The 26893-nt window shown below is 38.7% G+C and overlaps 1 protein-coding gene across 27 annotated transcripts in view; it reads right to left on the reverse strand.

Moving 5' to 3' along the window:
- Positions 1-26893, reverse strand: part of NCOR1 (nuclear receptor corepressor 1) — a 182392-nt gene that overhangs the window by 123045 nt on the left and 32454 nt on the right. For all 27 annotated transcript variants that reach the window (XM_074388228.1, XM_074388230.1, XM_074388224.1 and 24 more), the window contains 3 exons: positions 16205-16397; positions 8983-9165; positions 2017-2130 (listed from right to left, as the gene is read on the reverse strand). In XM_074388228.1, coding sequence (XP_074244329.1) covers positions 2017-2130; positions 8983-9165; positions 16205-16397 — 490 coding nt within the window. The remainder of the gene's footprint in view (positions 1-2016; positions 2131-8982; positions 9166-16204; positions 16398-26893) is intronic.

Genomic DNA, 26893 nt, shown 5'->3' on the forward strand with positions numbered 1-26893 from the left:
ATCCCAGCACTTTGGGAGGCCGAGGCGGGTGGATCACGAAGTCGAAAGATCGAGACCATCCTGGTCAACATGGTGAAACCCCGTCTCTACTAAAAATACAAAAAGCTAGCTGGGCGCGGTGGTGCATGCCTGTAATCCCAGCTACTTAGGAGGCTGAGGCAGGAGAATTGCCTGAGCCCAGGAGGCGGAGGTTGCCTGAGCCGAGATCGCGCCATTGCACTCCAGCCTGGGTAACAAGAGCGAAACTCCGTCTCAAAAAAAAAAAAAAAAAAAAAAAAAACTATCAAATCTCCATTGTTATCACTGCTAATCCCTATTTATTTTATCTCTGAGGTCACAGTCACAAACTGGCCATGGAGCCCATGAGCCCACAAAAGTATTTTGTAGCTATGCAAAGGATTTTTTTTTTTTAAACAAATCATAGATTTTACATAAAACCCTGTATTTTGGGCTTTTCTTAAACAATGGAGCAACTGTATGTCCTGGGCCACAGCCCCCATCTTAGGCATGGTCACCTCCATCCGTTCCTTTACTGGATTTATCTTCATGTAGACTTTGTGGCCATACAATAAATTGGACTAGTGTTGAAACCAGCCAAGAAAATAATATTAATTGCCCATATTTTTACCTGCCCATGATACTTATCATTAGCATAAATATGTTTCTAATGATTCTCAGTTACCTACCTGATACATGTGTATCTGAATCCAAGGTCATTCCTATAAATGTTTGTTTATTCAGCTTTTATTTTAAGTTCAGGGGTACACATGAATAAATATTTATTAATTCACAATTGCTTTACTTAAGGTCAATTTCCTTTAGGCTCTGGGCTACTATAAAGTTACAGACTGTGTAAGATAGACCGACACATGAATTCTGTAGTGAACAGAGCAAACAAATCTAAACAACAATCCTAACTTTTAGATGATGATCACCTTTAGCTAAAAGCCTATTCTATCACACACAGTATAAAGCATATTATCATTTTTTGCACTGTGGACTTCTGGAAGCCCACTGTTAGACAGCTCTGTTGAAACACTTTCTTCATATTGAGGTAAAATCAGTTTCCTTTTAACTGCTAGTTCCTGGGCCATGTTCTGGCCAAAACTAACTTTGTTATTACAAAAATAATTCATAGAATTCATGCCTGGTTGTTCCGAATCCATGGATATTTTTAATTAAGAGTATGAAAGTAAACCTAAAAAAGCAAAGTCTATCTAAAGGTCAAAATCTACTCTGAACTTGGTTTTTCTTTTTGACTGAGTTTTGCTGTGCTGTCCAGGCCAGAGTGAATGGTGAGATCTCAGCTCACAACAACCTCCACCTCCCAGGTTCAAGTGATTTCCCCACCTCAGCTTCCCGAGTAGCTGGGACTACAAGGGCACACTACCACGCCTGGCTAATTTTTGTATTTTTAGGAGAAGACAAGGTTTCACCATGTTGGCCAGGCTGGTCTCAAACTCCTGACCTCAAGTGATCAACCTGCATCAGCCTCCCAAAGCACTGGGATTACAAGCGTAAGCCACCATACCCAGCCTTGAGCTTTTTAACAATTTCAAACCATAGCCCAACTATCAACTGTGAACTAATGCTGACAAGAAACTTCATTCCACATGCAATGACCTTTCTTTACTGAAATGTTATCGGTAGTCAGCATTAAACATCCTTTATTAAAGGAAAAATTACAGAATGGTTGTTTTACATTATATGCTACCAAACATGCATGTCAGTATTCATATAAAAGGAGACTCAGCTGACAAAGTTTTACTGATTATTTATGTAATATATAATGTAAAATGAAATATTATATAATTTAAGGCACAAATGTAAACTTTTCTTTCAATTGATAAGAAAAAAAACACCAAGCTCAGTCGGCCAAAGCTTATGAACATTAAAAATTATAAGAGAAATCAGCTTTTAATAAAATTAAAATTATACCAGAACACCTTCAAAACTAAAAAGGGCAGAGTCAAGTGGGTTTAAAGGCCTATGCTGCCAGAGATGGTATGAGCTTACCCGATTCTCATCATAAATAATTTGGACAATACTGCGATGTTTCTGCTCCACAGGAGGAGGGGACACGGGCTTCTCAGGCTCGGGAGGTTTAGCTGCCTCTTCTTCAAGTTGTTGCTAAGAGATCCAGAAGGAAAGAGTCAAATATGTGCTGCACACCACCCCCACCAGTGATTAACTGCCGAAGGTAATACAGGCTACTAAACTTTGCTTACAGATTCTGTAGGATAACTAATTAATCCACGAGAGTCTCACGGACCAAGAGCTCAAAGAAAATCAATCAGGTTTATTTCACATCACAAATTTTCATAAGACAGAGTTTAAAAAAAAAAAAACTAAGAGGAAGCATTCTTTAAGATTTTAATTCAGATTAACCTAAAGTAAAACAATAAGTTAAATTTAATGAAGGTACTCTATATACCTCTATCACAATGACCTTTGACAGTACTGAAAAAACATTTTTCTATGTTACAGATACACGGTATACTTTACTGTCTGGTGGGCAGAATATGGAGAAATGAGTTCAACGGTCAATCCTTAACTCAGCACAGCACCATGCCACCCTCAATACCTAACCTTCATGTGTTACAGTGCTCCAGCCAAAGGGCACTCAACAAAACTACAAAAATACAGACTGTTACTGCGTGCAAGTATAAAGCAAAAAGCTATCTGTATTAGCTTGCCTGAGTTTGAGCCTCAGGGTCACCCTTTACAGGTGGTGTGATCCTAGGACCCTTTCTGGATCCTTAGGTCAATCTTAAGCAAACCACTAAACTATTCATAAAGTAGGGGTAATAATACTACTATCATACAACTTTTTGAAAAGACTAAATGACTTTATATATATATAAAACATATTACAACTATAAATTGCATATATTACCAAGTATTACTATTGAAGCAAGCAGGGACTTATCTGATTTTTTTCAACACCTAAACCACTGCCAGTGCCTGATACCTAGTAACTGCTTTAAAAATATCCACATGAGGCCAGGTACAGTGGCTGACTGCTGTGGTCCCAGCACTTTGGGAAGCCGAGGCAGGTGGATCACCTGGGGTCGGGAGTTTGGGACCAGCCTGATCGGCATGGAGAAACCCCATCTCTACTAAAAATACAAAACTGGCTGGGCATGGTGGCACATGCCTGCAATCCCAGCTGCTGAGGCCACCCTCAGCAAGGTGATGGAGGGGTGCTGAGACTGGCGAATTGTTTGAGCCCGGCAGGCAGATGTTGCAGTGCACTGAGATCACACCACTGCACTCCAGCCTGAATGGTGGCAACAAAACTCCATCTCAAAAAACAAAAAATCCACATGAATAAATACAGCATAAGTCCACTGCCTAAGATGATAAAAGGAAAATTAGGTAAAGGCAAATTAAGGTTAAGTCTAGTAAAGCCTATAGGAAAAAATCATCTGTACAGCTAAATAAGACTGATAGTCAAAGCTCCCAGTCCTATAAATCAGATCATGCCCAAATGAAAGCATGGAGTCTCTGAGCCTACTGTGGCTCAGGAGGCTGCCCGATTGGAAAAAAATAAAAAATAGCCGGGCGCGGTGGCTCAAGCCTGTAATCCCAGCACTTTGGGAGGCCGAGGCGGGTGGATCACGAGGTCGATAGATTGAGACCATCCTGGTCAACATGGTGAAACCCCGTCTCTACTAAAGATACAAAAAATTAGCTGGGCATGGTGGCACGTGCCTGTAATCCCAGCTACTCAGGAGGCTGAGGCAGGAGAATTGCCTGAACCCAGGAGGCGGAGGTTGCGGTGAGCCGAGATTGCGCCATTGCACTCCAGCCTGGGTAACAAGAGCAAAACTCCGTCTCAAAAAAAATAAAATAAAAAAATAAAAATAAAAAATAAAAAATAAAAAAAATCCACCAAGAGAGTCTAAACTGTTAGGAACACTTCCACTTTGGAATTGCAAGCACTCTTGTAGTCTGTTATCTGTATAAGCAAAAGAAAGATATTTGAAATTCTTAAATCCTTCTTATGATAAAGGGTTCTCCAATGATGCCCTTTCGTTCAGGCTTAGAGGGCCTTCTTGTATAATCCTGGTTAAGGAATAAACAAATCACACTTTGTAGTACCCAAAAAGCCTTGGGACAACAACATTACACCTTAAAGGCTAAAAGCAAATACACTCTCTCTCTCCTCTCACCTGTTTGTTTGTTTGTTTGTTCTTGGAATTACTGGCACCCGCCACCATACCAGGCAAATTTTTTGTCTTTTTAGTAGAGACAGGGTTTTGCCATGTTTTAGTCTCGAACTCCTGACCTCAGGTGATCCGGCCAGCCTCCGCCTCCCAAAGTGCTGGGATTACAAGCATTGAGCCACCACGCCCGGCCCTGTCTGTTCTTTTACATTAACTTTACAATGTACTTGCCATGTTTCAAAAATAAATTTAGTTGGAATTTTATTGTAATTGTATGAGATGTGATTTAGTGCAAGATGAACACACAACATTATTACTAATGTTTCCATCCAGCTACAACAGGTTTCTTTGTTTTCTCTAGTTGTCTTTTACATATCTCTCGTTAAATTTGTAGCTCTGGTACATTTCATAATAATCATATATTATATTTCATTATTTCTAATTATAATGCATTACATGTACATTTACTATGTACCAGATAGTATGCAATATATTCATTATCTCAATTTATAAGACAATCATGTGATTTAGTTGGTGTTATTACTAGATTATTACCATTATACAAGTAAAGAAACTAAAGCCAAAAGAAAGAAAAGAAAAAGAGACTCAGCAAAATCAAACCAATAAAGACTTAACTAGACTTGTTGGGCATATAATAAAAATTTAATATGATTCAATGAAAGCAAAGAAGCATTTTAAAAACTGACCAGGAAGACTTGAAAAGGAGCCAAATAGAAGAAACTGAAGACAGATTTGACAGATTACATATAATTGAAAAGGAAAATGTAAACTAGAAGACAGGCGGAAGAGATTGCTCAGAATGAAGCCCAAAGAAGTAAAAAATGAGAAAGAGAAACAATTAAGAGATATGGAAGACAAGAGTGGTAAGATGTTACAACTAACAGGAATTTCCTAAGTAGAGAAAGAAAATGTTAGGTTTTATAAAAAAAGATAATGGCTCGGAATGTTCCCAAAGTGACAAAAAAACTCTACCCTTCAAATTCAGGAAGCTCAAGTTGGATAGATTTAAAAGGGGCAAAAAAAAAAAAAAAAAAAACACCTAAATGCATCATCATAAAAATAATGGAACCCCAAGGAAAATAATGTATTGAAAACAACCAGAGGGAAAATTCACACTAGCCATGAAAGAATACGGATTTAGAACAACAGCTAATGTCTTAAAAATGGAAGTGAGAAGACAATGTACTAAGAAAAAATAATCACATACCAAATTAATTTTTTTTTTTTTTTTTTTTTTGAGACGGAGTTTCCCTCTGGTTACCCAGGCTGGAGTGCAATGGCGCGATCTCGGCTCACTGCAACCTCCGCCTCCTGGGCTCAGGCAATTCTCCTGCCTCAGCCTCCTAAGTAGCTGGGATTACAGGCATGCGCCACCAAGCCCAGCTAGTTTTTTGTATTTTTAGTAGAGACAGGGTTTCACCATGTTGACCAGGATGGTCTCGATCTCTCGACCTCATGATCCACCCGCCTCGGCCTCCCAAAGTGCTGGGATTACAGGCTTGAGCCACCGCGCCTGGCACCAAATTAATTTTTTAAGACAGAGTTTCACTCTGTCGCCCAGACTGGAGTGCAGTGGCACAATCTCAGCTCACTGCAACCTCTGCTTCTCGGGTTCAAGTGATTCTCCTGTCTCAGCCTCCTGAGTAGCTGGGACTACAGGCATGGGCCACCACGCCTAGGTAATTTTTTGTATTTTCAGTAGAGACAGGGTTTCACCATGTTAACCAGGATGGTCTCAATCTCCTGACCTCATGATCTGCCCACCTCTGCCTCCCAAAGTGCTGGGGTTACAGGCATGAGCCACCATGCCTGGGTAATATGCCTTTTTAATAAACAGGCCAAAAATAAGACAATATTTAAGTCATAAAAACCAAACAAATACTGAATTTGCCAACTAATAGACCTTCACTAAAGGAAATTCTAAGAGGTGTTCTTCAGTAGAAGGGTGTTTCCCTAGATGGAAGACTTGAGTTGCAAGAAGAAATAGTGAGCAAGTAAGAAGACAAAACAAACGTGGATAAATATAAATGAATACTGACTATATAACATGTAGCCTCCAATGGATTAAGAATCAGATGAGAAGCAAAACTATAAAACTTTTAAAAATAATACAGTAAAACAACCTTAATAACCCCAGGGGGGTTTCATATAAAACCCAAACAAATTCAGTTTAGCAATAAACACTATCAGGATCAAAGACCCAAATGTAAGAGGTCTACAAAATTTGTAGAAGAAAACATAGGTATAAATCTGTGACCATGAATCAGAGGCTCTTAAATACAGCACCAAATGCAAGAGTGACAAAAGAAAAAAACAAACTGAACTTCACAAAAATTCAAAATTTTTGTACATCACCCAGGACTTTGGGAGGTCAAGGCAGGTGGATCATGAGGTCAGAAGATCGAGACCATCCTGGCCAACATGGTGAAACCCCATCTCTACTAAAAATACAAAAATTAGCTGGGTGTGGTGGCACATGCCTGTAGTCCCAGCTACTTGGGTGGCTGAGGCAGGAGAATTACTTGAACCGGGAGGCAGAGGTTGCAATGAGCCAAGATTGCGCCACTGCACTCCAGCCTGGCAACAGAGCAAGAGTCCATCTCAAAAGAAAAAAACAGGCCGGGCGCGGTGGCTCAAGCCTGTAATCCCAGCACTTTGGGAGGCCGAGGCGGATGGATCATGAGGTCAAGAGATCAAGACCATCCTGGTCAACATGGTGAAACCCCGTCTCTACTAAAAATACAAAAAATTAGCTGGGCATGGTGGCGCGTGCCTGTAATCCCAGCTACTCAGGAGGCTGAGGCAGGAGAATTGCCTGAACCCAGGAGGCGGAGGTTGCAGTGAGCCGAGATCGCGCCATTGCACTCCATCCTGGATAACAAGAGTGAAACTCCGTCTCAAAAAAAAAAAAAAAAAAAGAAAACAAAACAAAACAAAACAAAACTTTTGTCCATCAAATGATACTATCAGGAAAGTGAAAAGAACCCACAAAATGAGAGAGAATATCTAGTAAGTCATGTATCTGATGATGGACTAATATCCAGAACATATAAAGAATTCTTAGAACATCCACTTAGATTTCAGAGGATAAAGAAAAAAAAAAATTCTTAGAATGATAAAAAGACAACCCAATTAAATAATGAGCAAACAGTCTAAATAAACATTTCTCGAAAAAAGATATTCAGATGGCCAATCAGCACATGAAAAGATGCTCAACATCATTAGTCATTAAGGATATGCAAGTGAAAACCACAACTAGATACCACTTCACATCTACAAGGATGGCTGTGTTTTTTTAAAAAGGAAAACAGCAGATGCTGACAAGGAGGTAGGAAAAAATGGAACCACCATACACTGCTGTTGAGAATGTAAAATGGTACAGAGGCTCTGGAAAACAGTTTTGAAGTTTTTCGAAAATTTAAACATAGATTCACCATATGTCCACTCCTAGATAAAAGAAAATTGTAAAAATATGTCCACAGGAAAATGAGACATGACTCTCATCACAGTATATTATTAATCATAGTCAAAAAATGAGCAAAACTCAAATATCCATCAACTAATGAATGATAAACAAAACATAGTATACTCATGCAACGGAATTCAGGCATAAAAACTAATGAAGTGCTGAGACAAGATTCAACATGGATGTACTGGGACCACATGCTAAAATGAAACCAAACACAAAAGGTCACATATGATTCTATTTTTTCTGATATCCAGCACAGGCAAATCCATAGAGACAGAGAATGGACTACTGGTTGCCAGGGGCTGGGAAAAGGGGGAAATGGGGAGTAACTACTGGAGTTTCTTTTTAAAATGATAAAAATTTTCTGGAATTAGAGTGTGGTGATAGCTGCGCAATTTTACGAATACATTAAAAGCGCTTAAAGCTGGGCATGGTGACATGCACCTGTAGTCCCAACTACTCGGGAGGCTGACACAGGAGAACTGTTTGAACCTGGGAGGCAGAGGCTGCAGTGAGCCAAGATCGTGCCACTGTACCCCAGCCTGGGTGACACAGTGAGACTCCAAATCCAAAAAAAAGAAAAAAAAATGCACTTAGTGTACAATGAGAGTGAATACTAGGCTAAAAGTGAAATGACAAACCACAAACTAGGCAATATCTGCTATACACATATCTGACAAGAGACTTCAGGAAATCCTAAAAATTTTAATGACAAAATAGGAGAATATAGATGCAAGACTTAAACAAAGGACATAAGGAACCCAAATAACTGATAAACAAATGAAAATAAGCTCAGTCTCCTCCCTAATCAAGGAAATACAAATTGAAACCACAGTGAAAACTATTTCATATCCAACTTTAAAAACTGTATCAAGTAAAGGCAAGAATGTGCACAAACCAGTACTCACATAAGCTGCCAGTGGGAATGTAAAACGGTATTACTTCTTAGCAAATTTGGTATCATCTATTAAATAGTTCACTGTGTATAATCTTGGGCCAAGCACTGCAATTCCTGGGCACATGCCCTAGAAAATCTCTACACGTGAACTAAAAACCAGTAACATTGTATGGAATAGAAAAAAACAACATCAAAAATAGAATGGACAAACAAATTTCACTCTCTACAATTATATAATCAGAGAGTGCAGCAGGGAAAATGAATGAATATAAGAAAACCACAATAATAGCAAAAAAACAGCAAGTCATAGAATATATAAGACATGATTCCTTTTATGTTAAGTTTCAAAATATGGAAAACTCAAAATTATCTTCTGTAGGAAGACAAACATACATTCTTAGAATATATTAAGCAAAGGCATTTACTTGTTTCTTTTTCAGTTTAAGGATCTGCTGTTCTACTTTTGCAATTTCTCGATCTACACGATCCATACTCTGTATTAACTCTTCCTTTGAAAGTTTTGAAGGTGAAGCATTTTGATCATCTCCACATGGTTGCCCCGAAATTGGAGAGGATGGAGCGTCATGTTTGCCTCCGAATGCTGGATCCTTTAAAGAATAAAACCAAGAAAAACAATTTATTTCGAATAGAGTCCAGATTGCCTTAAATGAAAAAGTCAGTTTTAAACCACAGCAGAGCCATGTGTACTCTTTTAGTAGTAACTTTCATATTCACATACATGCAAATTTATACCTCATTTTTACGGTTTGATATACCATTTACTATTTTGAAGACCCTAAAAGCTATACAAAGTGAAGTAAGTGGGTGTTGATCAGCCTCTAGTGTCACAATTACTGAGTGTAGAGAATCTCTGGGTAAACAGTACAATCATGACAAAGAAAGATACCAATTTCTCAGCCATTTTCTTGCAATGGCTCCTCAAAAAGTCTCAACAAGTGGCTGGGAAACAGTATCATTCCAGGTAAAACCTGTGTGACCACATAACTTAACAACTAGAATATGGTCAGGAGTTCCTATCAAAAAGTTCTCAGGCTTTCCAAACGAAAACTGAGGTACACACACAAGTCAGAGAAGTGACCTAGGAACTTCAGTTGCTACTATCTCTGGGCCTGCTTTCATACAACCCACACTACAGCATAAGTAACATTTCTGTAGCCAAAAGCATCCCATTGTACCTCCAAATCAGCAGAGAGCCCGAACAGAATGAAAGCCCCTCCACCCAAAATCCACTACCCTCCAACACATATACACACACACCCTATTAATTTCCAGTTTGCTGTTAAGATATGAGCAATATTGGGAGAAGGATGTGAGGCTGGGGAAAAAAAAGATATAAGCAATATTATAACACATAAATTTTAGATTAAGGCACTAGTTTCTCTTAGACTATGAGAAACCTACAGTAAGTGTAGTTCACAGGATTACAGAACCCTAAAATGTACTAAATAATGATTAAGGAACTGTGAAAAGTCAGTAGGTCTGCGCCACGAATGCATACAGGAGGTAACAGGACAGCTGCTTCAAAACACCTTTAAATACAGATATTTCAGCTAATACAGATTGATGAAAAGCCTTATATTCTTTAATAGTATACACTGAATCAAAGAGGTTTTCTGGGAAAATAAGATTATGGCTATACCCTAAAACCTGTACAATTCTGTAAGGAAAGCACCAACAAAATCAATAACAATTCTAATACACTTCATACAGTTAAAAAGCTCCAGTATCATTTGCATCTGGCAAACAGTCAATCTTTGGCTGCCTTAAGCCCTACAGATTGCTCTCTTAAGATGTAAATCGTTGAGGTCATTGGCTTCCAAAATAAACCAGTATGTTTCTTTTTAATAAAAAATCAGATTTGGCATATAACCACCTTTATCAACCTTTTTTTCCTCCCCCTCCCTCCATTATCAACATTAAAAAAAATACCGGAAAATTTGTCTTCATACTGTCTTTTCAATGCTCGAATCTTCACTAACACCATGAAAAGCACAATGGTTCTTAAATTCACTAAACCAGCTACTATCTGCACTAAATGAAAAAAATATTTGAACATTCTGCATTTAGTTAAGTCTTCATGTGTTGGGATGCCTTTTGCTTTCATGATAAGAAAGTGTGCTCCTGAGAACTCTGAAACATTAATGCATAAAGAAAAATCTTGGGCCGGGCATGATGGTTCACATCTGTAATTCCAGCATTTAGAGAGGCTGAAGAGGGAGGATCACGAGGTCAGGAGGTCGAAACCAGCCTGACCAACATGGAGAAACCCCATCTCTACTAAAAATACAAAATTAGCTGGGCATCATGGCTCATACCTGTAATCCCAGCTACTCAGGAGGCTGAGGCAGGAGAATTGCTTGAACCCCGGAGGCAGAGGTTGCAGTGAGCCAAGATTATGCCACTGCACTCCTGCCCAGGCAACAGTAAGAGACTCGATCTCAATAAAAAAAATAAAAAAGAAAACTCTTTAGTGACCTACCAGGACTTTCATGTTACATTAATATCACTTACCCACTGTATGCATATGACCGAATTTGTGTTACAGAAACATATGTAACATATTTTGATTCAGTAGGCTTCAAAAATGCTCCTCAGGTAGTTCTGATGCATGCCCAAATAACAGTACAAAAATCAACATTTTCCACCAGCTTCCTTTCTAAATATTAAATATTTAACAAGAAACCGAATCCTCAAAAAAAAAACAAAAACAAAAAAAGCCAAGTAACAGCAAACATTTATAAGAGGCTCATTAGTAAATCACAAAAAAGCCTCAAGTTAAAAAAAAAAGATTCACATTGTTTTGGGTTCAGGAAAAGACAAAAGCAAAAGATATAAGAGACATTAGTTTAAAAAAAAGAGAGAGCGAGAGATTGATGGATCAAAATTTTAAAACACAATTGGGAAAATAAATAAATAAAACACAATAGGTCGGGCGTGGTGGCTCATGCCTGTAATCCCAGCACTTTAGGAGGACGAAGCAGGCAAATCATGAGATCAGGAGATTTGAGACCATCCTGGCCATCATGGGGAAACTAAAAATACAAAAACGTGTCTACTAAAAATACAAAAATTAGCTGGACATGGTGGGGCACGCCTGTAGGCCCAGCTACTTGGGAGGCTGAGGTGGGAGAATTGCTTGAACCCAGGAGGCAGAGGTTGAGCCCAGCAAGCCATGATCGTGCCACTGCCCTCCACCCTGGCAACAGAGCGATACTCCATCTCAAAAAAAAGAAACACACACACAAAAAAGACACAATCATCTGCTTCTGAAAACAGTAATAACAAATTAAAAAGGCAAATCAAATAGAAAAACCATTTGCAAAGCAGGCAGTCTAAGAACTCAATATAAAATAAGCCAACAGAAAAATGGGCAACATACATGAAAAAGCAATTTACAAAACAGGAAAGATGCATAACCAATAACATGAAAAAATGTTAAATTTTACTAACAAGTGCAAGTTAAAAACCATCATTCAGCCAGGTGCGGTGGCTCACACCTATAATCCCAGCATTTTGGGAGGCCGAGGCGGACGGATCACAAGATCAAGAGATCAAGACCATCCTGGCCAACATGGTGAAATCCCGTCTCTACTAAAATACAAAATTAGCTAGCTGGGCATGGTGATGCATGCCTGTAGTCCCAGCTACTCAGGAGGCTGAGGCAGGAGAACTGCTTGAACCCAGAGGTGGAGGTTGCAGTGAGCTGAGATCACGCCACTGCACTCTAGCCTGGCACCTGACAACATAGCAAGACTGTCTCAAAAAAAAAAACAAACAAACAAACAAAAAAAAAACCTTCATTCATCAAATTAACAATCTTTTTTTAAACCATAAATATGTGGTGTCATCAGGGATACATAAGAAGTAGGTACCTTTATACACTGCTGTCAGGAGTTAAGAAATGGCCCAATCTTTTGCAGGACAATCTGGAAATACCCACTGAAAGCCTTAAAAATCAACTCTGGCCTGTAATTAATTATACTGTAAGAAATCTACCTTATAGAAATAATAAGAATGTATACCAAAAAATCAGTCTAAACAATGTATGGGCCATTTGCAGTGGCTTTACGCCTGTAATCCCAGCACTTTGGGAGGTTGAGGCAGGCAGATCACCTGAGGTCAGGAGTTCGAGTGAAATGTTGTTTCCACTAGAAATACAAAAATTAGCCGAACATGGTGGCATGTGCCTGTAGTCCTAGCTACTCGGGAGGCTGAGGCAGGAGAATCGCTTGAACCTGAGAGGCGTACACTGCAGCGAGCCAAGATCACACCACTACACTCAAACCTGGGCAACAAAGTGAAACTCCATCTCAAAAAAAACTAAAACAAAAACAAATAACATGTCACAACACTGTACATCTGAACAAACAGGTAACCTAAATGTATGATGACTGATTAAATAAATAACTTTATATTCACATGTGGAATACTAAATAGCCACTAACAATACAGTTGTAAACTTACTGGCACAAAAAGAAGCTAATCATATATGTAAGCAAAAGTAAAGTTAAATGGAATGTATATAGTGACCACATTAAAATCTTCATACAGGCTGACTCTGGACACACTGCCTATGGGTTAGCCCTGTTCCATAAGGAGCAGCAAAGAAAAACCCATAAAATTAAATAAAATTAAAATTAAAATAACATACATACAAATAGGGAAGAATCAACATGAAAATGTTAATGATTTTTAAGTGGTAAAACTGTAGGTATTTTTTTGTTTCAAGCTTATTTAACTCTTCTATAAATGATATGCCTAGGCTTAACATTTAAAAAAACAAAAACTGAGCAAATGTTAGTTCTTTTAAAATCCTTACTTCTGGAGATGGGCGGTTGGGAGAGAATGGGGAGAGGGAGACAGAAGTATTAATTAGTAGTAGTAGTCATGGTTTACACTTTAAGGGGGAAAAAAGCAGGACTAGAGTCAGGGGTCCTGGGCTAATTCCTACTCAGGAGGTTCTACCTAGGTCACTTTAATTTTTTTTAACATCCAGTTTCTCAGCTGTAACATGGAAATGGGTCACACTACAACACAACATGTTCCATTTTAATGAATGAGTTAAGATATTTTTCTGCTAAAAAAATATCTATAGTTCTAAATTACATTTGTGGTAATATATTCAGTGACAGAAGATGACCTTTATTCACTGTATTTCTTTTTTTTTAATGCAGCAAAACATTTCTTATAAACTCCACAGACTGGCCGGGCGCAGTGGCTCAAGCCTGTAATCCCAGCACTTTGGGAGGCCGAGGCGGGTGGATCACGACGTCAAGAGATCGAGACCATCCTGGTCAACATAGTGAAACCCCGTCTCTACTAAAAATACAAAAAATTAGCTGGGCATGGTGACGCGTGCCTGTAATCCCACCAGCTACTCAGGAGGCTGAGGCAGGAGAATTGCTTGAACCCAGGAGGCGGAGGTTGCGGTGAGCCGAGATCATGCCATTGCACTCCAGCCTGGGTAACAAGAGCAAAACTCCGTCTCAAAAAATAAATAAATAAATAAATAAACTCCACAGACTACTATATGATAAAGATATTTCACATAAGGTGAGTCACAAAACACCTAGAAGCTTAACTAATTTCTAGCTTATGGCACAGAGTTTTTCCCCACCCAACTTACTATTTTGAAAAATTTCAAACTTACTTACAAGTTGAAGGAACAGTATAATGAACACTTATTTATCCTTCATCTATCAAGCATCCCCAAACTTTTTACACAGGGGGCCAGTTCACTGTCCCTCAGACCGTTGGAGGGCTGCACATACTGTGCTCCTCTCACTGACCACCAATGAAAGAGGTGCCCCTTCCTGAAGTGCGGCGGGGGGCCGGATAAATGGCCTCAGGGGGCCGCATGCGGCCAGCGGGCCATAGTTTGGGGACGCCTGATCTAGATTCACCAGTGGTTAACATTTTGACATATTTGCTTTCTTTGTGTGTGTGTGTACACACACACACACACACACACACACACACACACACACACACCACTTCATTTTGGCTGAACTATATGAAAATAAATTGTAGAAACATTTGCTATCTTTTAAATCACTCTTCATTGCATGAAAACTCAAAGAATATTTGCGGGTACTTACTTATCTGATAACAGAGAAGAAAGAGCAATTAGGCATAAAGGTTAATAAACATTATAAAAAAAGATCTGATGACAGTAAAAAAATTTTTTAACTTCAGTATGCTTTAAAAAAACTGAAACAAAAAGGCACTGGGAAAAATATTAATATGTTAGTAAAAAGGTTAACAATTTACTGTTAAGAGTTTTTAATATTAGTTTATTCTTTCTACAATAAAGATTTATTCAGTATCTACTAAGTATCACACACTTCCTAATCTGCAGATTTAATAATAAGCAAAGCAGACAACTGTAAAAGGCAAACATAGCAACAAAACAAGAACATAATACATGAGCAAACATTTCACAAAAGATGGGTAAATAAACAAGGGCAAAAATGGTTTGATCTTAATAGAACTCTCATTGTTTCAAATATCACAAAATATAAATATTAAAACTTCTTATCTCTGTACAGCATGGTGATTATAACCAATAATACGTACCATATACTTAAAAATTGCTAAGAGAGTGGATTTTATTTATTTTTATTTTTTTTTTTTTTTGAGACGGAGTTTCGCTCTTGTTACCCAGGCTGGAGTGCAATGGCGCGATCTCGGCTCACCGCAACCTCCGCCTCCTGGGCTCAGGCAATTCTCCTGCCTCAGCCTCCCGAGTAGCTGGGATTAGAGGCACGCGCCACCATGCCCAGCTAATTTTTTTGTATTTTTAGTAGAGACGGGGTTTCACCATGTTGACCAGGATGGTCTCGATCTCTTGACCTTGTGATCCACCCGCCTCGGCCTCCCAAAGTGCTGGGATTACAGGCTTGAGCCACCGTGCCCGGCCGAGAGTGGATTTTAAATGTTACCACCAAAAAAAAAAAAAAAAACACTATGTGAGGTGATGAATATGTTAATTAACTTGATATGTTTCCCAATGTATAATATCAAAATATCACACTGTATAAATATCATAAATATATACAATTTTTATTCCACAATAAAACTGGGGGAGGGTTGTTATCTCCAAGTTACAGGATTACAGCTAACTTTTTTCTGTTTATTTTCCAAGCTTTCTATAAGTATGCATTACTTATATAAATTAGGAAAAATTTTATTTTGTATAAAACTTACAAGCACAATTTAACCTTATCTAGATGTGTTTTTTCCCATATAGCAGTTAATAAACTGCTACTAAATTTAAGAGGCTTATTTAAAATTTAATTAAGATTTAACAAAACTAGTAGTCTCGAGTAACATTTTACAACCAGCAAGCCAGTAAAAAAAAAGCTTGAGCATTATTCGATAGAGATTCTTCTTTACGGGCGTAGCCTTTTTGGATTGTTTTCACTTACCAAAAAGGCAAAAGTGCTCACTTTAGCAGTCTGGAGCACTAAGTCTGTGGTTTCTAGTTTTGTTTAACAAAATTTTTACTTTCCCATAGCAATAACCTTTAGAGACTGGAGTAATTGGACTTTGAGGTGCTATGAGTGAACCTAACTAAGTAAACATTACAAACTTACAACTCTACAGGGTAAGAGAATAAACACTTACCTTCTTAGCATCTGCAGAAGACCTCAGCCCTTCTGGCAGTGGGTGCACTAAAGGCAAAACCGCAGCACTGACACGCTGAAAATGGGAATCAGAAACCTGTTCCAGACGTGGTCGCTTCGATTCCAGCGAATCATGATCCACTGGGGATGGGCCTGGATGAAACTGTTCATAACCAGTTCTCCTTTCTTGAGGCCTAATACATGCAAAGAAAATAAACACTTGAAAATTTGTAAGTGATATATAACTCCCTGCTAACAACCCTGGTTAGACTTTGAAATAATCAATGAAAAAGTCATGCTTATGTTCAAAGTGAACCCGTAACCCTTCTGTTCCCACCCCAGAAAAATATATACCTCACTATAGTACCATTAAACTTCTAATTTTTTTAAAAAGGTTTGATTAGCTGGCATGGTGGCAGCACCCGTAATCCCAGCTACTCCGGAGGTTGAGGCAGGAGAATCACTTGAACCTGGGAGAAAGAGGTTGCAGTGAGCCAAAATTGCACTGCTGCCCTCCAGCCCGGGCAACAGTGCAAGACTTGGTCTCACAAAAAAAAAAAAAAAAAAAAAAGAAAGTTTTGGGGGGAGGGTAAAAAACTAATCTAGAAGTGAAAGATGAAACAGAAGATTTTCAGAAAATTTAGTTGCTGAAGATTATCTATAAACTAATATTTGTAAATGTTAAAATGACATAATAATTAAATTTAGGATAATATAAACCAGAAGAGCCACCATTTTTCAACCAATAATAAAAACAAGCAGGAAATAAAAATCTCCCAGCTATTGCTACACAGAAAGAGAAATAACTTCAGTTATGAGGTACCACTCAGTCTCAAAGACAACTTTCTTGAAGAGAAATCCAACATTGGTTCTAAAACACTATCCTGGCCCCCAAAACATGTAAATACATGACTTGAAGATCAGAATCTTTTATTTCTTTACAGGAAGTGAGTCTTGCTCATGGGTGCTGTTAATTTGACTTTTCATTTTCTACCAGGTATTAACAGAGGTGATATTGTATCTCATGGCCAATCTGTAAACTAATGCTTTACAAAGCAGTATATTTCAATGAAAACAGAATCACTGGGTTTCATATTGAGGACAGACAATGAAATGAATGCCAAATTCTTTTTCTTTTTTGAAACCCAGTCTACCTCTGTTTCCAGGCTGGAGTGCAATGGTACCATCTCAGTTCACGGCAATCTCCACCTCCCGGATTCAAGCAATTATCCTGCCTCAGCCTCCTGTGTGGCTGGGATGACAGGCATGTGTCACCATGCCTGGCTAATTTTTGTAGAGACAAGGTCTTGTTACACTGCCTAGGCTGGTCTCAAACTCCTGAGTTCAAGTAATGTACCTGCCTCGGCCTCCCAAAGTGCTGAGATTATAGGCATGAGCCACCGCACCTGGCCTGAATGCTAAATTCTGTAAAATTATTGCACTTCAAAATTTTAAATCTCATCCAACACATAGAATCCCATTATCTTAAAATTCAGAGTGATGTCACAAAAAAATGGTGGGGTGGGAAACTTCAGGAACAAGACAAAGATGACTGCATTCACCATTTATATTCAATATGCTATTGGAAATCACTGTCAGAGCACTAGGAAAGAAAAATAAAAAGTATCCAAATTAAAAAGAAATAAGCATTTTTATTCAAGACAACATGATCTCATATGTAGCACCCTAAAGAATTGGCAAAAGAAAAAAACTATTAGAGCTAACAAATAAATACATCAAAGTTGCAGGATACAAAATCAACACACAAAATTTGTTTGTATTCTATATACTAATATTAAACAACCCAAACAGGAAACTAAAAAAAAAAAAAATACCGTTTATAAGAACACCCAAAAGAACACAGGAGTAAATTTGACCAAGGAGGCTTACTACTTTCAATACTGAAAACCACAAAACATTGCTCAAAGAAAAAAAGAGTTAATACATGGTAAGAAATCTCAAATTCTTATACTGGAAGACAATGTCATTAAAATGGCAATACTACACAAAGCAATCTATGGATTCAACATAATCTCTAATAAATGATACTGGCTTTTTTTTTTTTTTGGCAGAAATAGAAAAATTCATCATAAAATTCACATGGAATCTCACGGGATTACAAACAACCAAACAATCTCAGGGAAAAAACAAAGTTGGAAAACTCACACTACCTTTCAAAGCTTACTACAAAGTCATTATCATCAAAAGGTTCATCCTCCACCAAGGCCCAGAGGTAATCTACCCAGGCAATGCCTTAGCCAGAGTTCAGCCCTCAGTACCCCCTCAGCTAGAACATAACCTACAAAAAGCATAATTTTCAAGTATTACATTTCATTGCCAGCAACTCTGCCTCTGAGATTTATCAGAGTTAGAAGGTGAAGCATACCCAGTGCTGGAGAAGAAACTAAGAAAGCCAAGGAACAGGACAATTAGCAAAACAGTAAGTATGGAATGCTCTTTTACTATCTAGTAATCAGACTACTTCCCATTTCAGGCTGCCAATCCTTTTTAGAAGAACGAACCTACTTAGTAATAAACATATAATTTAATGTGTAAAACCTCCAAAATTTGAATAAACTACAAAAATCTGTTGTAGTCATCTCATAACACCATCTAAATACAATTTTATATTAGGAGTTCTGGTAGAACAAAGCATGAAATCTGCAATTTAAATTATTGGTATTTGCCTTTTAAAACTAACACCAGGCCAGGTACGGGGGCTCACCACTGTAATCCCAGCACTTTGGGAGGTCAAGGTGGGCAGGTCATGAGGTCAAGAGATAGAGAACATCTTGGCCAACATGAAAATACAAAAATTAGTCTCTACTGAAAATACATAAAATAGCTGGGTGTGGTGGCACATGCCTGTAGTTCCAGCTACTTGGGAGGCTGAGGCAGGAGAATCGCTTGAACTCAGGAGGCAGTGGTTGCAGTGAGCCGAGATCGAATCACTGCACTCCAGCCTGTCGATGAGGCAAGACTGCGTCTCCAAAAAAAACAAAAAACAAAAAAAAAAACAAAAAAAACAAACTAACACCAGTAGAATGGCACAGCCACTTTGAAAACGATCTGGTAGTTTCTCAAACAGTTAAATATGGCTATATTACTATATGAATGAGCAATTCCACTCCTAGGTATCTTACCAACAAAAAGGAAAACATATGTCCACAAGAAAACTTGCACATGAATGTTCATAGCACAATTATTCATAATTGTCAAAAAGTAAAAATTATCCAAACACCCATCAGCTGATGAAAATAGATAAATGAAATGGGGTATATATTAAAAAACAACAACAACAACAACTCATTTTCATATAAAGAAATCTCTGTAGGGCTGGATGCAGTGGCTCAAGCCTGTAATCCCAAGACGTTGGGAGGCAGAGGCAGGTGGATCACTTGAGGTCAGGAGTTCGAAACCAGCCTGTCCAACAAGGTGAAACCCCTTCTCTACAAAATATACAAAAATAAGCCGGGCATGGTGGTGCGCGAAAGTTCCTATGTTTTACTGGCCTTGTCATCTCATCACATGATCTAAAACATCTTTAAAACAAATTAAAATTACCAAACAGATTTATAATTATAACTATACTTTACCATTTGAATTTTGAAGCAGTCTGATTTCTCGATAAAAAGAGAATGTTCCATATTCAATGTTTTTCTTAAATTTCCTGTGCCCTGGTTGCCAGTGGCTCACACGTTTCACATCACATGTTTCCCACACATGTTGGCCAGGCTGGTCTCAAACTGCTGACCTCAGGTGATATGCCCGCCTCTGCCACCCAAAGTGCTGGGAATACACATGCGAGCCACCACACCCAGCCTCTTTCAGTCTTAGATGTTACAACTGCTCAGGGCTTTCACGTCTAAGAACATCTGCCTGTTGTTTTTATTGTTAAACTGTATGGTATAATATTCTTGAATATCAATTTCTTTTACTCATAACTTTGTAGCTATACCTCCACCATCTTCTGTCACTCAATTCTGCTATGGAGAAGTTTGTAGCCTGACTCTTCCAACCCGTGGAGCACTTATTTTGTTTCCCGAATTCCTAATTCTTTCACTTATCCTTGAACTTTGATTCCTTAACCATGATCTGTCTTGGTACGGATCATTCTTTCTGCATAAATTTTTCCTGGAACAAGACATGTTGTATCAATTTGTAGAATCTATCGATTCTTCCTTAACATTATGTGAAATTTTTATTATGAATATTATTTCTGTTCGTTGACCAGATTTTCCATGTCAAAAACATGTTCTTATCGTATACTGGATGATCTTTATTTGTCCTCCCTATTGTTCAAGTTCTGTCTAATTGCCTTAATCTTTGTCCTTTTCTTCTGCACTCACTCTAATTATATCAAGACTTTGTTCTAAGACAAGGTTTATCTTAAGTCACATCTACTTTATTCCTTGTTCTTTCTCATTTTACATCTTGAGGCCACTCAAACGTCTGAACTCCATTTAGCCCATTTTGTTTTTGAATACTTCATTATTTAAGTTCTTTTATAGTGCATAGCACTTACAAGGCACACTCTTTGTTTATGTGTCTTACACATGGTGATTTTATTTTTGGCATACTGTGCTGCTTTAATTTTCTTTTCCAGGAATATACTGGCCCTGTTTGTACCGTTCCCCACCCTCCTGCTCAGGTCCACTGTGACAGCCTTTCTCTTTGGTGTGGAATAGTCTAGGTGGGTTCTCCTTGATTGTTGCCACTTTGTCGGGCATGTGTTTGTCTTCTCTACAAATGGAAGACTGGATAGGGCTTTCTGTATACTGTTCTACTACCTGAGGGAGCAAGGAAGTGGGGCAAAGGAGGAAAAATCTTGGTTAGGGCTATAACTGCCTTTGCTAAAGACTTTGGCCCACTCTACCAGCCAGACATGTAGACCACTCTAGAGGCTTCTGGCTCATCACTTTACAGAATGGCACATCCCAACCGTCCTTTCTGCAGCTGTTGAGAAACCAGGATGGTATAATGGGAATTCGCAAGCAAACCAGTCACCACCAACCATTTAAATTTTTACCAATCAAGGAATATTCGTGTGAAATCCTAGGATTTCACTAATTTACTTTCTTCAATGCTGCTTCTTTTTTTTATTTTCTTTTGAAAAAACTCATGTTCTGCCAGACACAGTGGCTCACACCTGTAATCCCAGCACTTTGGGAGGCCCAGGCGGGTGGATCATCTGAGGTCAGAAGTTTGAGACCAGCTTGGCCAACATGGTCAAACTCTGTCTCTACTAAAACTATAAAATTAGATAGGTATACTGGTGGGCGCCTGTAATCCTGGCTACTTGGGAGGCTGAGGCAGGAGAATGGCTTGAACACGGAGGGCAGAGGCTGCAGTGAGACAAGATTGCACCACTGCATTCCAGCTTGGGCAAAAAGAGTGAAACTCTATCTCAAAAAAATAAAAGACCAGGTGCAGTGGCTCATATCTGTAATCCCAGCACTTTGGGAGGTTGAGGCGGGTAAATCACAAGGTAAGGAGATCAAGACCATCCTGGCTAACACGGTGAAACCCCATCTCTACTAAAAATACAAAGAATTAGCCAGGCATGGTGGCCTGTGTCTGCAATCCCAGCTAATCAGGAGGCTGAGGCAGGAGAATCGCTTTAACCTGGGAGGCATAGGTTGCAGTAAGCCGAGAATGCACCACTGCACTCCAGCCTGGGAGACACAATGAGGTTCTGCCTCAAAAATAAAAATAAAATAAAATAAAAAATAAAAACTCATGTGCCTTGAGTCATAAAATAACACTATTTTAAGAAGAGAAAATAGAGCTCACGCCTGTAATCCCAGCACTTTGGGAGGCTGAGACAGGTAGATCATAAGGTCAGGAATTTGAGACCAGCCTGGCCAACATGGTGAAACCCCATCTTTACTAAAAATACAAAAATTAGCTGGGCATGGGGCGTGTGCCTGTAATCCCAGCTACTTGGGAGGCTGAGGCAGGATAACTGTTTGAACCCAGGAGACGGAGGTTGCAGTGAGGCAAGATTGTGCACCTGCATTCCAGCCTGGGCAACAGGGCAAGACTCGGTCTAAAAAAAAAAAAAGAAGAAAGAAAGAAAAGAAAATAGGGCCAGGCACAGTGGCTCATGCCTTTAATCCCAGCAGTTTGGAAGGCCGAGGTGGGTGGATCACCTGAGGTCAGGAGTTCGAAACCAGCCTGGTCAACACGGTGAAACCCCATCTCTACTAAAAATGCAAAAACAAATTAGCCAGTTGTGGTGGTGGGCACCTGTAATCCTAGCTACTGGGCAGGCTGAGGCAGGAGAATCGTTTGAAACCAGGAAGGGGACATTGCAATGAGCCAAGATTGTGCCACTGCACTCCAGCCTAGGTAGCAACAGCGAGACTCCATCTCAAAACAAATGAACAAATAATAGAAAACAGGAGGCCACATCATTCAAGATATTATAATTTTTTCCTTGAATCCCACTTTTCCAAGTTTTTGGCAGTAGCTGTATGCCTTTACTTGTTTATAAAGACACATTTTTAGCCTTTTTGGAAAAAAATGTATTTCTGTATATTTTTTAGAAATTGGGGGACAAGTAATCTGAATTCTCTCTCCAAACTTCACGAAGAAATGTATCCTATAATCATTTGAGGCGGGGCACGGTGGTTCATGCCTATAATTCTAACACTTCGGGAGACCAAGGCGGGTGGATCACCTGAGGTCAGGAGTTTGAGACCAGGTTGGTTAACATGGTGAAACCCTGTCTCTACTAAAAATACCAAAAAATTAGCTGGGCATGGGGGCACATGCCTATAGTTCCAGCTAATCAGGAGGCTGAGGCAGGAGAATCACTTGAACACAGGAGGCAGAGATCGTGCCACTGTAACCCAGCCTGTATGACAGAGTGAGATTCTATCTCAAATAAAATAATAAAATTATATTTCAAATCTTTTATCATCTTAAAACCTAAACAGTGACCACATTTTTGAAATGGGAAATCAGGTACCTTATAAAATCACTGAAATCAGAAAAAAAAAAAAAACAGAAATTTAATAAAGGTAATTATATTTCAAAATACTTTAGAATTCATATAAATAAAAAATGAAAGTGAAGAATTACAATAGATGCCTCAGAAATAAAAAGGGTCATAAGGAACTATATGAACAATTATATGTCAATAAATTGAATAACCTAGAGGAAATGGATGAATTCCTAGAAAAATACAACCTACCAAGATTTAGTTAGGCATAAAAGCCTGAACAGACCAATAACAAATACAGAGACTGAAGAAGTAACCAAAAACTTCTCAATAAGAAAACTCCAGGATCTGAAGGCTTCATGGCAGAATTCTACTGAATATTCAAAGAAGAATTAATACCAATTCTTCCTAAACTCTTCCAAAAAATAGAGCTAGAGGGAATATTTCCCAACACATTATATGAGGCAAGCATATCAAAGTCAAAAGCATTTAAGTTGATATCTAAGTCAAGGACATCACAAGAAAACAAAACTACAGGCCAATCTCCCTAATGAACACTGACGCAAAAATCCTCAATAAAATATTAACAAACTGAATTCAACAACACATCACAAAGATTACAAATCACTAGCAAGTAAGATTTATCCCTTTCATGCAATGATGATTTAACAGACACAAATCAATTAACATGATATATCATATCAAGAGAAGTGAAGACAATGGGAAAAAGACCTAAACAGACATTTCTCCAAAGAAAACATAAAAATAGCCAAGAGATATATGAAAAGGTGCTCAATATCACAAATCACAATGGAAATGCAAATTAAAACCACACAATGAGATCTCACCTCACACCTGTAAGGACAAAAGAAAACAAATGCTGGCAAGGGTGTAGAGAAAAGGGAACCCTAGTATACTGTTGGTGGGAATGGAGATTGTTAGAGTCATTACGGAAAAAAGGATATGGAAGGTCCCAAAGAAATTAAAAATATAGAACTATTATAGACCCAGCAATCCCTCTTCTGATTATATACTAAAAAGAAATGAAATCACCACCTCATAAAGATATCTGGGCCAGGCCCAGTGGTTCATGCTTGCAATCCTAGCACTTTGGGAGGCTGAGGCAGAAGGATCACTTAAGGCCAGGGGTTCAAGACCAGCGCGGACATAGTGAGACCCTGTCTCTACAAAAACTACAAAAAGTAGCCAGGTACAGTGGCATGCACCTGTGGTGCCAGCTACCCTGGCAAGCTGTAGTGGGAGGATCACTTGAGCCTGGGAGGACCAGGCTGCAGTGAGCCATGATCATGCCACTGTATTACATCCTGAGTGACAGAGCAAGACCCTATTTCAAAAAAAAAAAAAAAAAAATCTGGCTGGGCCTGGTGGCTCATGCCTGTAATCCCAGCACATTGGGAGGCCGAGTGGGGGTGGATCACAAGGTCAAGAGTTCAAGACCAGCCTGGTCAACATGGTGAAACCCTGTCTCTACTAAAAATACAAAAATTAGCGAGGCGTGGTGGCGGCGCCTGTAATCCCAGCTACTCAGGAGACTGAAGCAGAGAACTGCTTGAACCAGGAGGCAGAGGTTGAGGTGAGCCGAGATCTCACCACTGTACTCCAGCCTGGGCAACAAGAGTTAGATGCCATCTCAAAAACAAACCAAAAAATCCAACAACCAGATATCTACACTTGCAGCATCATTGACAATAGTTAATACATGGAAACAACTTAGATGCCCATTGACAGATGAATGGATAAAGAAAATGTTGGACCAGGCACAGTGGCTCACGCCTGTAATCCCAGCTCTTTGGGAGGCTTAGGTGGGTGGGTCATTTGAGGTCCAGTGTTTGAGACCAGACTGGCCAACATAGAAAAACCCTGTCTCTACTAAACATACAAAAATTAGCTGGGTGTGATGGCACATGCCTGTAGTCCCAGCTACTTGGAGGGCTGAGGCAGGAAACTGCTTGAACCTGGGAGGTGGAGGTTGCAGTGAACCACTGCACATTGCACTCCAGCTTGGGTGATAGAGTGAGACTCTGTCTAAAAAAAAAAAAAAAAAAAAAGAAAGAAAAGAAAATGTGATATGTGTGTGTGTGTCTCTGTATGTGTATTATTATTCAGCTTTAAAAAAGGAAAAAATCCTGTCATATGCCATAACATGGATGGACCATGCTGAAATAAGCCAGACACGAAATGAAAAATATTGCATGAGCTCCCCTATATAGGTAATATTAAAAAAAAAAAAAATCACTCAAATACACAGGACAGAGAATGAAACAGTGGTTACCCCAGTGAGGGATGGAGAAAGGGGCGCGGAGGTCAAAGGATACAAAATAGCAGACTTGTAGGATGAACAAGTCTAGAGATCTAATGTACAACATGAGGACTAAAGTTAACACAATTATATCTTGGATTTTTGTTAAATGGGTAGATTTTAGCTATTTGTCACTGAAACAAAGTACGTGAGATGATAAATATGTTCATTGGCTAAACTATATGTATCCCATAACATCATGTAAACCTCAAATATACACAATAAAATTTATTTTAATACATAAATGTAAAAATAATTCTTAACTTGAAGAATTATTTTTGTCCCCTACAAAAACAGGACAGGAAGGATATGCTCAGCACCAACTAGCCTTAGTCTGGCAACCTCTGTTCTAGATAATAAAAATGTGAGAAACAGCAAACGACTAAAACTAAACCTCCAGTGCTGCAAAAGAACAATTTGAAATAATGATATCCAGCCACGTGCAGTGGCTGACACCTATAATCCCAGCACTTTGGAAGGCTGAGGTGGGAGGATCACGAGGTCAGGAGATCAAGACCATCCTGGCCAACAAGGTGAAACCCCATCTCTACTAAAAATACAAAAATTAACCAGGCGTAGTGGCTTACGCCTGTAATCTCAGCTACTCAGGAGAACCGCTTGAACCCAGGAGGCAGAGGTTGTAGGGAGCCAAGATCATACACTCTAGCCTGGGCGACAGAGGGAGACTCCATCTCGAAAAAGAAAAAGAAAAGAAATAATGACATCAATACTAAAAAAAGAAAATAGCAAAAGTATGGGTAACAGACTTTTTTTTTTTTTTTTTTTTTTTTTTTTTTTTGCAAAAGTGGTTTCTGATTCTTTACTTCTGTATCAAAGAAGTAACTAGTTAAGTTTTTAGCTGGAAGACCAAGAAGAAAAACATTTTAGAAGTCAGATCACTGTGGTCTATAAATTGGAAGGCATTCAGAGAATTAAGCTAAATTGCAGCTACAAAATTTATTCCATTTCTACCTACTTACATGAACAATATTGTCTATAAAAAATAAAAGTTGGAATAGAATTCACATAGAAGCCTGCCTGTCTCCAGTAATTAGTAATCAAAAATTACAATAATTGGGAAAAAGGAAACCAGTCTGCTCTTATTAAAAAGTGTTTTCAGTAAGATTTTACTTTTTGCTTTTAATAATAATGTAATAAAATGTATACATATACTTACACTTTTTTGTTCACTGGTTTACCACTACTAATTGTCATAACTTAATCCAAAGTAAAACTTTAAAATACTCAGAGCCTAAAATCACAGAAAATTTAAATAAATTTCAATTTCTATATGTATTTGTAGCAGAAATATGAGAGCATGAACAATAAAATGCTATTAAGAAACCAGGTACTGTGGCTCAAGCCTGTAATCCCAGCACTTTGGGAGGCCAAGGCAGGCGGATCATGAGGTCAAGAGATCGAGA

This window comes from Saimiri boliviensis, chromosome 17 (assembly GCF_048565385.1).
Source record: "Saimiri boliviensis isolate mSaiBol1 chromosome 17, mSaiBol1.pri, whole genome shotgun sequence".
Classification (NCBI taxonomy): domain Eukaryota; kingdom Metazoa; phylum Chordata; class Mammalia; order Primates; family Cebidae; genus Saimiri; species Saimiri boliviensis.